The sequence below is a fragment of the Myxine glutinosa genome, chromosome 3, assembly GCF_964187855.1.
Source record: "Myxine glutinosa chromosome 3, kmMyxGlut1.1, whole genome shotgun sequence".
In the NCBI taxonomy this organism is placed as follows: domain Eukaryota; kingdom Metazoa; phylum Chordata; class Myxini; order Myxiniformes; family Myxinidae; genus Myxine; species Myxine glutinosa.
In genome coordinates this window covers 144,418,354-144,432,233 of record NC_136263.1, presented here as the reverse complement: position 1 = coordinate 144,432,233, position 13,880 = coordinate 144,418,354, and the positions used below count along the sequence as shown (strand labels likewise).

Here is a 13,880-nt window from a genome sequence, read left to right as displayed (position 1 = left end):
ATCGAAGAGGACAGATGTTGGGGCTGGGTATGACCGTGTGGGTGACAATTTAACAACGTTTCGAGAATTAGGTGAACAGCCAGTTGGCGTGGACATAGCACAATTAGATGATGGCGATGGTAGCCCTCAGACACTTGCCAAACATAGCGCTCAGTGGCACTCATCTTGCCGTTAGAAGTGTTCTTCAAGTCGTCTAGCACGACTTCAGACAGCTGCAATACCTCCATGTGAAAGTGACACCCAAGATCGCCCTTACACGTGGCGACAGTTTTCACGAAAATACCTACCTTCTCAAAGTGATGTATGTTTCTTCTGTGATGAAGTTGCAACGGAACGTGCAACATGCCATGATGCCCAAACTGACCTATCGAGTTAGGCAATGCGCCCTGAAGCTTCAAGATCAAGAACTCATTGCAAAACTTAGCTCCGGCGACCTGGTGGCACAGGATGCCAAATATCATGCACCATGCCTTGTGAAATTGTACAACGCAGCCAGTAGGAAAACAGCCGGAGATCGACAAAGGAACACAGATGGAGTATCTCATGGCATAGCATTGGCGGAACTCTTAGGCTACATAGAAGACACAAAGATGCTAGAGCAATCGGTTGCCCCAATGTTCAAGTTGTCAGATCTTCTCAAGTTATACACTGATCGACTGAGACACCTGGGGGTTGAGGTAACTGGCCGTATCCACTCTTCAGACTTAAAATATCGAATACTTGCTAATGTCCCTGGAATCCGGGCCTACAAGCAAGGCCGAGACATTCTACTCAGTTTTGATGATGATGTCGGATTTGCACTGATGAATTCGAGTGTGGATAACTGCGACGACGAAGCTATATGTTTAGCTAAGGCAGCACAACTCATTCGTCGAGATATGTTGGAAATGCAAGCAACATTTGATGGGTCCTTTAGCAAAGGTTGCCAAGAACAGGCTGTTCCCAAGTCACTGGTGGCACTAGTTAGCATGATAATGGACGGCCCAAACATTATGAATAAAGAAACTGAGAAGGTGAGACAAGCAACGCTCAGTATGGCACAATTGCTGCAGTACAACAGCTACGTGAAAAGACGCCGAGGTTCCACTGGTACTCATCACAATAAGAACAGAGAGACGCCACTGCCAATATACCTCGGTATGATGATTCATGCACACACACGAAAACGTGAACTTGTTGATACCTTGTTCCATCTCGGACTATCAATATCATATGACAGGATTATGGATATATCCATGGATATGGCCAACGAAGCAGCCAGCCAATATGAAAATGATGGTGTTGTATGCCCCCTCATTCTTCGAGATGGTCTCTTCACGACTGCGGCAGTGGATAATATTGACCACAATCCCAGCTCGAACACTGCTCGTGATTCCTTTCATGGCACTGGCATATCGCTGTTCCAAAATCGTAAAAAAGAGACTGATGGCACCAAGCGAGAAAGAGCTAACTTACAACCAGGGACAACATACAAGAAGATACCACAACTTCCGGAAACCTACACGATCCTGACTCCAGTGGCAGTTAGAAAGAAAGATCCAGAAATCCCAGAGACGACAGGTCCACCCACAAGTAACACTGCTCCTCTGGAGGCTGCTCTTGAAGATGAGACGAAATGGCAGAAAAACACACAGCGACTCATAAATCAACAGGTCCAAAATATTGATGATCCGATTGCTTGGGCTGCATTCCACTCGAATAAAAACCAATCACGTAACTTCGATGTCACCATCACATCACTTCTGCCATTGTTCCCGGACGACTCAAAGTCAGTGGCCATGATTCGTCATTCGATGGATGTTATCAAACAAGCTGTCGAACATCTGAACCCTGGGCAGATTCCTGTGCTCACAGTAGATCAGCCTTTGTTCGCGATCGCAAAGCTCATCCAATGGAACTGGCCAGAAGTGTACGGCGAAGAGAACTTTGTCATCTTACTTGGTGGGTTGCATATAGAAATGGCTGCTTTGACCACTCTCAGGGATTTGCTGGATGGCAGTGGCTGGACAAATGTTCTTACCCAAGCAGGTGTTGCGACAGCAGGAACGGCTGACTCCTTTCTCAAAGGTGCCCATGTCAAGCGCACTAGACATGCACACCAAGTCACCTCTAGTGCATTATCAATTTTGCTCCACACAGCTTATGATGTGTATAGCATGGAAACAAGTGCACCACTGTCGTTTGATGATCGGTGTGTGAAGCAAGCTGAGGTTTCTCCACAGTTCCACTACTGGTATATGGTCATGCACCTGGAATGTCTCCTCCTGGTCTATGTCCGGTCACTTCGTGATGGTAACTTTTCACTCTACGTTCCTGTGCTGAAGGCATTAGCTCCTTGATTCTTTGCCTTGTACCACACTCACTATGCTCGATGGGTTCCCGTGCACATACGTGATATGACAACACTACACCAACCCAACGACTTCCCCAAGTAGCAAAGGAGTTCGATCAAGGCAGCTTCATTGTTCATAAGACGACTCGCCCCTTCTCAGCCATGGCTATCGACCAGGCACATGAACAAAACAACAAAATCGTCAAGGGAGATTGTGGGGCAATCGGGTTGATGCAAAATCCTAGAGCTCTACTGAGGTGGATGGTAGCTGGACCAGAAATCGCGAGGGCTATAGGCAGTTTTGAAACAGTTTGCTCGGATAACAACACTGGGAAAGACCAAGTCAGGCATCATGAGCATACACCATCCGCACAAGTCTCCTTTGCCAGCGAGATCAGGGCTCTTGTGCAAGTAATCAAAGACCTCGGTAATCCATTCATGGAACAGTGGTGACCTTCTGGTTCTAGATACCAGAGACATCCCAGATCAAGCTGTAGCTAAAACTTTTCGTGGGATAGAGAAGCTGGGTCAGGACCAATATGACAGCTATGTCACTCAGCGGTTAATTGAGCGAACAACACCTGTATCGGATACGATTCCCAAAAACAGATTGGCCTTGTTCAGCCGGCCACCCACAAGGACTCCATCCAAAGCGACACAGATGGTAGCATCGCTCAAGAGTGACTGTGCACTGTTCTCCAGGCTTTACATCGCATGCCAAACACGTGACGGTGATTTGGAAAACTTTTTCAAGCATGAAAACCATGCATACCCGCCAGCCTCGTCTCAGTTGGGAAAACTACGGCTTGGTACCAAAGCGGGTCTAACCGCCTGTCTAGAGAAGCTTTGTACATCTGAAGGCGAGGCGCCAACAGTCGACGTCATCATACTGGATGGAGCTGCTATCGTCAATATGATGAGGCCAGTGGGAGCGAAAACCTTCCAAGACTACGCCACACTAGTGTTCCTGCCATACATCAAGGCACAGTTGGCAAAATCCAACAGAGTTGACATTATTTGGGATGTGTATCGCCAAGATAGTCTAAAGTATACAACAAGAGAGAAACGAGGAAAGGGCGTCAGAAGGCGTGTCACAACAGCCAACTCAATCCCAGGAAACTGGCAGGAGTTTCTGAGAATAGATGACCACAAGACTGAGCTCTTTGATTTCTTGGCACATCAAGTGGTGGAAAATCTTTCGACAGAGAAGGAAGTGTTCTCAACATGCGGCGAGAATGTGCTTTGTTCTCGTGTTCATCAGGATGTCTCATCGTTGGCACCTTGTACTCACGAAGAGGTCGACACCAGAATGTTTCTGCACGTCATGGATGCAGCAGAGAAAGGTTATCGCAGGCTGATGCTGCGTACAGTGGACACGGATGTCGTCATCCTGGCTGTCTCGACTGTTGTGCAACTCGAGAACACGCAACTTTGGATAGCGTTTGGTACTGGCAAACACCTTCGATACATCCCAGCTCATCAAATCGCCACATCTTTGGGTGCAGAAAAGGCACGAGCTCTTCCCATGTTCCATGCATTCACCGGTTGTGACACGGTCTCTTCCTTTGCTGGAAGGGGCAAGACAACTGCCTTTGACACATGGAAATCATTCAATGCAGTTACTGCAGTATTTGCGAAACTTGTTGCAATGCCAGCAAGCTTCAATGATGATTGTATGTCAGTACTAGAGTCGTACGTAGTGCTGCTATATGACAGAACGAGTTTTGAAGCTACTGCTGACTCAGCCAGGAGACATCTATTCACTACCAAAGCAAGATCCATCGATGCCATCCCACCAACTAGCGCAGCGCTTTTGCAGCACGCAAAACGTGCCATTTACCAGGGAGGACATGTTTGGGGGCAGGCACACATACGAGCTCCAGATGTTCCTTCGCCAGAGTCATGGGGATGGAAAAAGAATACTTCACGAGGATGGGAGCCATTGTGGACATTGTTGCCAGAAGCAGCAGTGTCCTGTTCAGAGTTGCTACGGTGTGGCTGTAAGAAGGGATGCAGGGGACTCTGCAAATGTGTCAAAGCTGATCTGAAGTGCACGTCACTCTGCAACTGCGCTGGTAATTGTGATCATAATGATAGCCATTAAGTTGTGTTGTTTAGTTGTTCCGTTGCTAACTATTCTTGATTTGTGTGGACACGTAGATCTACACGTATGTAATTACCAAATGATTCGTAGTGTAGGTTTTGTCCAGTTATTGGTATCAGTTATAATTATATACAAAAATTACGTTCTTTTATACAGTAAATGTGTCAATAAGTGTGCCACTCAGTGCTAGATTTTTTCTTTGATATATATGGTCTATTCAACATTTTGGGTCTATTCAAAAGCATTTTGTTTTGCTTATTTTGTTGATATGCTGTTTTGTTCCTCGTCTGGTCACATTAAAAAAATATTGTTCATTTCTATGTTAGTGTTTTGAATAACGATATACATGTATGTGATAAGGTATACACACATGGTTATATATTATGGTGTCATATTCTTTGACAATAAAGTATGTGATTGTTTGTACATGTGTGTTAAATTATTTTCTAAACCTTGAAAAATTGCTGCATTTCACATTTTTTCGCGAACTAATTTACATATTTTGTCTGACATATTGATTTGTGTACATATTATCATCAAAACGATGATTCCATTGAATTCATCATAGCTGAAAACATATAGATAGATACTATATTCGTCTTGTTATGTCATTTATTGGCGAAGATATTAGACTTTGTAGCGGTTACCGCTGGATGCACACAATCGCCTTGCACCGGCCAGAACACGGCCAGACGCGCCTCTCCCGGGCATGCCCGGACTCACTGTTCCCGGGCACGCCCGAACCTCCCGGGCACGCCCGGTCTCGTCTTTCCCGGGCATGCCCGCTCTCGCCTTTCCAGGGCTCGCCCAGAGCGTCTGGGCATGCCCGCTATCGCCTTTTCAGGGCTCGCCCAGAGCGTCCGGGCATGCCCGCTATCGCCTTTCCAGGGCTCGCCCAGAGCGTCCGGGCATGCCCGCTATCGCCTTTCCAGGGCTCGCCCAGAGCGCCCGGGCACGCCCAGCCTCGACTTGCCAGGCCGCAGCCAAACACGCCCGGGCAGGTCCAGACTCGCCTTTCCAAGGCTCGCCCTTGACACCCGGGCATGCCCGGTATAGCTTTTGCCGGGCAAACTTCCCGACATAAATGTGTATATATATTGCTGCCCGATAAACGGGCTTGTCAGAATACCTGAGCTGTTTTGTTTCAATAAAGCAACTCGGACGAATTCCGTCTTTGGTCGCGTCAATTCTTTCGACTCGCGTTGGAGCGCAGTTCCTTCATTGGTGACCTACCGACATGGATACGGCAGTGACGCTTAAACTGCCTACCTTCTGGGAGGCTCACGTGGCTGTTTGGTTCGCTCAGGCGGACTCTCAGTTCGCCCTGCGAGGCATCACCGCGGACGACACCCGCTTCCACCATGTTGTGGCGGCGCTTGGTTCCGCCACCGCGGCCCGCGCCTTGAGCCTCCTCGAGCACCCGCCGGCTGCTGACAAATACGACGCGCTGAAGACACTCCTCCTCGACGCTTTCGCCCTCTCACCGGCAGCACGCGCACGGTGCCTGCTCGCTCTGCCCGAGCTCGGTGACACGCGCCTGTCAGAGCGCATGGACTATATGCTCTCGTTGCTCGGTGAGCACTCTCCGGATTTTCTGTTCCGCGAGCTGTTCCTTCGCCAGCTGCCTCACCCGGTACGCCTCGCCCTGGCTGGCATGTTGATCACGGAATTCCCGCGCCCTCGCGCTCGGCGGGCCAGCACATCGGCGCGGTTACCTGGAGCCCGCCGCCGTCCAAGGCGACGCCCACGACGCCCGAGCGCCCTGCACGGTTGGAGGCCGAACTGCCGGTGCAACTGGCGGCCGTCACGCCGCACCGCCCGCTTCCGACACGACGGCCGGGGCCTCCACCTGACCGGGCGTGGTGTTATTACCACGCCAGGTTCGGACACAAGGCTCGGACGTGCCGGCCCCCGTGCACTTTCGGCAGGTCGGGAAACGGCCGGGCCGGCGTTCATTCCCAGCCATGAGCGCCGGCCACTCGGGCAACTTGCTGTTTATTCGGGACAAAGCGTCTGGGTGGCGTTTCCTGTGTGACACCGGTGCCCAACTGAGCGTCATACCCGCCTCCGAGCAGGACAGGCGGGACGCCGTTTGCGGCCCCTCTTTGGTCGCTGCTAATGGCTCGGCCATACGCACTTTCGGCCCACGCGTCATCACCCTCTGCTTCGGCAGCCAGCGTTTTCAATGGACCTTTGTGACCACCTGCGTCCCCATGGCTTTGCTGGGCGCCGACTTCCTCTGCGCGCACGGGCTGCTGGTCGACGTCAAACGTCGTCGCCTTGTCAACGCCGAGACCTTCAGCTCCCTGGCGTGCACGATGAGCAGCTCCGCGCCGACCGAACTAGCGTGCGCCCTCCGGCAGCGAACGAGTTCGCTCGCCTGCTCGCAGAATTCCCGGCCCTCACGCGGCCGACGTTTTCGGCCGTCGCGGTGCGGCATGGGATTGAGCACCACATACCCACTACGGGCCCGCCGGTCTACGCCAGGGCCCGCCGCCTCGACCCGGCCAAGCTCGCCGTGCCGAAGGCCGAGTTCGATGCGTTGGAGCACCTCAGCATCGTGCGGCGCTCCGATAGCGTGTGGGCCTCGCCACTGCACATCGTGCCAAAGCCGGGGGGTGGATGGCGCCCGTGTGGCAACTACCGCCGTCTCAAGGATGCTACCACCCCCGACAGGTACCCGATCCCGCATATTCAGGACTTTTCCACCCGTTTGGCGGGACGGGTCATCTTTTCGAAAATTGACCTGATACGGGGCTACCACCAGGTACCTGTCCGGGTGGCCGACGTCCCGAAGACGGCCGTCATCACGCCGTTCGGCCTGTTCGAATTTTTGCGGATGCCGTTTGGCCTCAAGAACGCGGCCCAGGCGTTCCAGCGCTTGATGGATGGCGTGCTGCGCGACCTGCCGTTTCTTTTCGTCTATCTGGACGATATCCTCGTCGCCAGCACGTCCCGCGCCGAGCACCTCCTCCACCTCCGAACACTGTTCGGTCGCCTCAGCGAGCACGGCTTAATTGTCAACCCGGTCAAATGCCACTTCGGCGCGACGACCGTTGACTTTTTGGGCCACCGCATCACGAAGACCGGGGCCGTGCCGCTGCCGACCAAGGTCGAGGCCATCACCACGTTCCCGCGTCCCCGTTCCATCAAGGCCCTCCAAGAGTTCCTCGGCATGGTGAATTTTTATCACCGATTCGTGCCCCGCGCTGCTCAGCTCATGCGGCCCCTTTACGAGGCCCTCCGGGGCAAGCCGGGCAAGCATGACATTGTTTGGTCCGCGGCCATGGACGCGGCCTTCGCCAGCGCCAAACGGGCCCTCGCCGACGCAACGCTGCTGGCTCACCCGGTGCTCAACGCGCCCATTGCCCTCACTACGGACGCCTCCAACTACGCGGTGGGCGCCGTCCATGAGCAATGGGTGGACGGGGTTTGGCAGCCACTCGCGTTTTTCAGCCGGCAACTCCGGCCGAACGAGTTAAACTACAGCACGTTCGACCGCGAGCTGCTCGGGCTATTCCTGGCCGTTCGCCATTTCCGACACCTCCTGGAGGGCCGCCCGTTCACGGCTTTCGTCGACCACAAGCCGTTGGTCTACGCAATGGCTAAGGTCACGGAGCCGTGGTCGGCCCGCCAGCAGCGCCACCTCTCCGCCGTGTCGGAGTTCACCACGGACATCCGGCACGTCGCCGGCAAAGACAACGCCGTGGCCGACTGTCTTTCTCGGGCCAGCGCGAACGCGGTCCACCTCGGCGTGGACTTCGCGCTCATGGCGGCCGACCAGACCACCGACGCCTCGGTGCAGGCACTCTGTGCGGTGGACACGGGCCTCCGCCTGGCCGACATTCCCTTCGCGGGCACCGTCCTGCTCTGCGACGTCTCCCAGGGCCAGCCTCGCCCCATCGTGCCCGTTTCCTGGCAGCGCCGCATCTTCGCCTCCATCCACGGCCTTTCTCACCCGGGCCGGAAAGCTTCTCAGAAGCTGGTGTCGGCGCGTTTCGTCTGGCACGGCCTTCGACGAAACATCCGCGACTGGGCCAACGCCTGCACGGCCTGCCAGCGGGTCAAGGTCCACCGCCACACCCAGGCCCCGCTGGCACCTTTCGCCGTGACTGAACGGCGTTTCGACCACGTCCACGTGGACCTGGTGAGTCCCCTGCCCCCCTCGCGGGGGTTCACCCACCTGCTCACCATGGTGGACAGGACCACCAGGTGGCCGGAGGCCATGCCCCTCGCCTCCACCACCACCGCCGACGTGGCGCAGGCGTTCATCGCCACCTGGGTCACACGCTTCGGCGCACCAGCGGACATCTCGTCTGACCGCGGCCCACAGTTCACGTCTGAGCTTTGGGGCGCGGTCGCCCGTTCGTTGGGGGTCACGCTGCACCGCACCACGGCCTACCACCCCCAAGCCAACGGGTTGTGCGAGCGGTTTCACCGCTCCATGAAGGCCGCACTCATGGCCGGCCTTCAGGACGACGGTTGGGCCGACCGGCTGCCGTGGGTCCTTTTGGGCCTTCGCACGGCCCCCAAAGAAGACCTCCAGGCGTCCGCCGCCGAGCTCGTCTACGGCCAGCCGCTCCGCGTACCGGGCGAATTCGTGCCCGACGCTACCAGTCCCTGGTCCGCCGCTCGCCAGCGCTCGGACCTCCAGGAGGCCGCCCGACGATTTGCCCCCGTGCCGATGTCCCGCCACGGTGGCCCCCAGTCCTACATCCCCCCCCGGCGCTTCGCACAGCGGAGTACGTCTTTGTGCGTCATGACGCGCACCGGGGGCCACTCCGGCCGCCGTACGACGGGCCCTTCCGGGTCCTGCGACGGGGCGACAAGTCTTTCATCGTCGACTTCGGCGGCCGGCCGGACCGGATTTCTGTGGACCGCCTCAAACCGGCGCACATGGACGTCGACCGACCACCACGGTTGGCCCTTCCTCCGCGGCGAGGCCGCCCCCCGTCCACAGTTCCCCCCGCTCGACCACCCACCACCACGTCGGACCCCTCCCCACGACCCTCTAGGGGTCGCTTCGGCCGGATCATCCGGACCCCCCTTAAATTGACCCTGCCGGTGCAGGTCGATTCTGGAGGGGCGTGTGTAGCGGTTACCGCTGGATGCACACAATCGCCTTGCACCGGCTAGAACACGGCCAGACGCGCCTCTCCCGGGCATGCCCGGACTCACTGTTCCCGGGCACGCCCGAACCTCCCGGGCACGCCCGGTCTCGTCTTTCCCGGGCATGCCCGCTCTCGCCTTTCCAGGGCTCGCCCAGAGCGTCTGGGCATGCCCGCTATCGCCTTTTCAGGGCTCGCCCAGAGCGTCCGGGCATGCCCGCTATTGCCTTTCCAGGGCTCGCCCAGAGCGTCCGGGCATGCCCGCTATCACCTTTCCAGGGCTCGCCCAGAGCGCCCGGGCACGCCCAGCCTCGACTTGCCAGGCCGCAGCCAAACACGCCCGGGCAGGTCCAGACTCGCCTTTCCAAGGCTCGCCCTTGACACCCGGGCATGCCCGGTATAGCTTTTGCCGGGCAAACTTCCCGACATAAATGTGTATATATATTGCTGCCCGATAAACGGGCTTGTCAGAATACCTGAGCTGTTTTGTTTCAATAAAGCAACTCGGACGAATTCCGTCTTTGGTCGCGTCAATTCTTTCGACTCGCGTTGGAGCGCAGTTCCTTCAACTTCATAATTTCTCACAATTTGAACGGCGGCCATATTGGATTTTGCCATATCTGGGCATCCAGGGAAAAAATTGAGCTTGGCCCTATATCTGAAATCGTTTCGTATATAATAACCTTCAAATGTGCCAATTTTGGTGCTTTTACCACCAAACCACAATCCTCCTATATTTGGCCACATATCCGCCTAAGTAAAAGGAGGGCGGACTGAATGGTCTTTCCCTGTGCTTCATTTATAACAGTGTAAATGGTTTTTCTACAGATTGCGACTTGTTAAAGAAGAAGAACATAAAGAGGAAGAAGAAGTGGGTGTTGTAAGCGACGGCGGCTGCGTGTTAGCAAAACAAAGGGTAAAAGGCGATTGCGAACGTGCTGCGCCGTGCGTCCTGGGTTGGGTTTACGCGAGGACGAACGAACGAGGGAACCTGGCTGGGAGTGAGTGGATCGAATTGGCAGCGACGAGGATATCAAGGCTTGTCGGCCTCTAGACGCACAACACCATGGAGGACGGAGGAACAACGGCTGCTGCTGCTGAGGCGACCCCGGATCAAATCTCTGCCGGTGCTGGAGGTGCATACGGTGCTGGAGGTGCGTACGGTGCTGGAGGTGCGTACGGTGCTGGAAAAGCCGGAGGCTCTGTGGACCCGATCGCCTTGGTGCGTCAGCCGCACACCATTCTGCGTATCATTAGCTGGGTGAGCATCATTCATCAGCACCCCCGCCATGGTGTCCGCGCTATCGCTCTCATCCGGCCCGCCCGGTCAATATCCAATACATTAAGATTAACACCTGCGTGTTTCAACCAGAGTGACGTCACGTCGTCTTTTCCGAAACACGGCTGAGCGTCTCATTCACTCCTTACATTTGAATTAGTCAAGTGAGCCTGGTGTTGCCTTAAGCCTCAAGCTTAAGATCTTCGGGTCTTCAGTTTGAGGCCCTGTCTAATCGTTGAATTAACACTATTTGGGTTGACTCGGCCTCATCCTTCAGAGGTCAGCAAAATGAGTACCAGCTGACTGGTAACGAGGGGGCACTGCATCAGTCAGAACAAGGGGTGTGTTTGGGGGGGTGCACCAAGGAAAGCACCCCCTGCCCTCCCCCGCCTCCTCCCCCGCCTCCTCCCCTCATCCTCCCCTCATCCTCCCCTCATCCTCCCCTCATCCTCCCCTCCTCCCCCGCCTCCTCCCCTTCCTCCCCCTCCTCCTCTTCCCCCTCCCCTGCCTCCTCTCATCCCCCTCTCCTCCCCCTCTCCTCCCCTCTCCTCCCCTCTCCTCCTCCCCTCTCCTCCTCCCCTCTCCTCCTCCCCTCTCCCTCCCCTCTCCCTCCCCTCCCCCTCCCCCTCCTCCTCCTCCTCCTCCCCCTCCCCCTCCTCCTCCTCCTCCTCCTCCTCCCCCTCCTCCTCCTCCTCCCCCTCCTTCTCCCCCTCCTCCCCCGCCTCCTCCCCCTCCTCCCCTCCTCCCCTCATCCTCCCTTCCTCCCCCTCCCCCGCCTCCTCCCCTTCCTCCCCCTCCTCCTCTTCTGCCTCCTCTCCTCCTCCCCTCTCCTCCTCCCCCTCCCCCTCCCCCTCCCCCTCCTCCTCCCCTCCCGCTCCTCCTCCCCCTCCCCCTCCCCCTCCTCCCCCCCTCCTCCTCCCCCTCTTCCTCCCCTCCCCGTCCCTGGATCCACCCATTTGTATGTTTTCGTCAGTGTAATCGTGAAGACCATTTTTGAATGTTGTGATGTGAAAAGGGCTTGTGCTTTCGGATTAAAAATAAATAAAATAAAACACCTTTGGATGCCATTTTTCCCCGCAGAGCAGAGGTTGGCCGTTTTCGGGCACCATGGTCCCTTTTTTGAAGCCATGTTTGACGGCGATTTACGGGGGGGATTAGCAGCAAAAATGTCTAAGTTTGGTTTCTGCAGTACTCTGGACAACAGCAGGACAACACTCAAAAGGCTTTTTGTGATGGTCGTGCCGACAAGAAATTGACCATTGACCATAACTTAACAAGGTTTCAGCTTTGAGTGTAGCTTCCCTGTGTGGCAAGCTTTTCATAGAGTGTACGGCATCAGTTAGAGCTGTAAATAGTTCCACAAAGACAACCACACCATCATGGATCCCTACCCACCAGGTTTCACACTTGGGCTTCAGTCTTGAGTGTGCACCCGCTGGAGTTACCTTTTCAATTGTCTTGTGTAAAAAAAAAAAAGGGATCTCTGAGCAGATCCGGATAAAAATACGCAAGTTTCCCGTATTGTGCCAATGGTCTTGCGTGCTGCAGGAAGTGCTGCTGCGCTACTGCCAATGACCAACTTTAAGACGTGATTGCAACAACGCGTGTACATAGCCGATGGGAGTTTTTCTTTGTTGTTTTCACACCATGTTAAACGCCGCTCACTGCGCTGGCGCAATCTTAGCCTTGACCCCGGAGAAATTGCAAATTGAGGCAAAGTTTAGCTATCTCCTGAAGAATGACAGTTGAGCTAAACCTCCACGTCCATGTAGTGCATCTCCTCCAACTATTGCATCCTTGTGAACCTGGCGTGCAGAGATGCTCAGTCGCTCAATTCGGGATGTAGTGCATCTCCTCCAACTATTGCATCCTTGTGAACCTGGCGTGCAGAGATGCTCAGTCGCTCAATTCGGGATGTAGTGCATCTCCTCCAACTATTGCATCCTTGTGAACCTGGCGTGCAGAGATGCTCAGTCGCTCAATTCGGGATACGTCCATTGTTTCATCAGCAGGCACCGCAAATAACTTTGCTTTCAAAACATCAGCGAGGATTTGTTGTTGAATTTGATGTCCCACAGCTGCTGTTATTTCATTTTAAAATTTCCAGCGGAGCCATGATTCATTTTCCGAAGGGAATTGATAGTTTTGCTTGACTTTCTCCTCTTCAACATCTAAGTGAAGACATAATGCAGCTCGGAAGGTTCTTTCATTCTTTTGAGGAGTCGTGGTCTGTTCCAGTTGAAATATTCCATAATCACGATTCCCTCTCGGAGGCGGCTCTTGACGTCCGTGGAACCCAATTGGTTTGATTTGGACAAGACGTTCCCGATTTACTTTTGCCTGCCAATCTCAATAAGATTTTTTAACATCTCTACCCTCACCACTGAATACTTTGAGGAAGTCATGGGGCTTCTGTACATATATATTTTTTTGTATACGGAGTCTAGGCTCATCTAAGAGCTAACACATTAAACACGAAAACATGCACGGACACATAAAACATACAATAAAGGGAGCGGGAGAAAAGAGGGGGAGAGAGAGGGTAGCACACAAGCACAACAACAGTAGAGAACAGGGACGTCGGGAGATCTGTGGAAGGGAGAGGGTTTGGGGGGGGGGGGAGGGGAAGGAGGAGGAGGAGGAGGAGGGGGTGGGGTACACGGTATAAAGCAAAAATGAACACAACTAGGAATTTCAGGAAATAAGTTGGAGATTGAAAGAGGTTGATATGGGGTGTTTTAAAGGGGGTAGAAAAGATGAGGGTTTTGGATGGGGGGAGATAAGAGATGGTTGTGAACAGCTGTTTTAAAGACCTGGAGGGAGGAGAGGGATTGAAGAGAGCGAGGGAGTTTGTTCCAGAGAAGGCAAGGAATATTTATGGGACAGAGCACCGACAGAGCTGGGGGAGCTAGGCCGGAGAGGAGTCGGTAGAAGACAGAATCGTTTTTGTGATATTGAGTAATCTCTTGGGAAGTTAAGGGTTCTTTGGCATCTATAGTCTGTAAAGGGACTTGTAACAAGCCTCTCGAGGTTCTGCTCGTTTCTTGTGACTCCGTC

The 13,880-nt window shown here is 54.4% G+C and overlaps 1 protein-coding gene across 3 annotated transcripts in view; it reads left to right on the top strand.

Moving 5' to 3' along the window:
- Positions 1 to 10,405: 10,405 nt before the first annotated feature.
- The window catches only part of LOC137412082 (synaptogyrin-1-like), a 37,937-nt gene continuing 34,462 nt past the window's right edge, over positions 10,406 to 13,880 (top strand). For all 3 annotated transcript variants that reach the window (XM_068097335.2, XM_068097334.2, XM_068097333.2), the window contains exon 1: positions 10,406 to 10,805. In XM_068097335.2, coding sequence (XP_067953436.1) covers positions 10,611 to 10,805 — 195 coding nt within the window. In that variant the 5' untranslated portion in view covers positions 10,406 to 10,610. The remainder of the gene's footprint in view (positions 10,806 to 13,880) is intronic.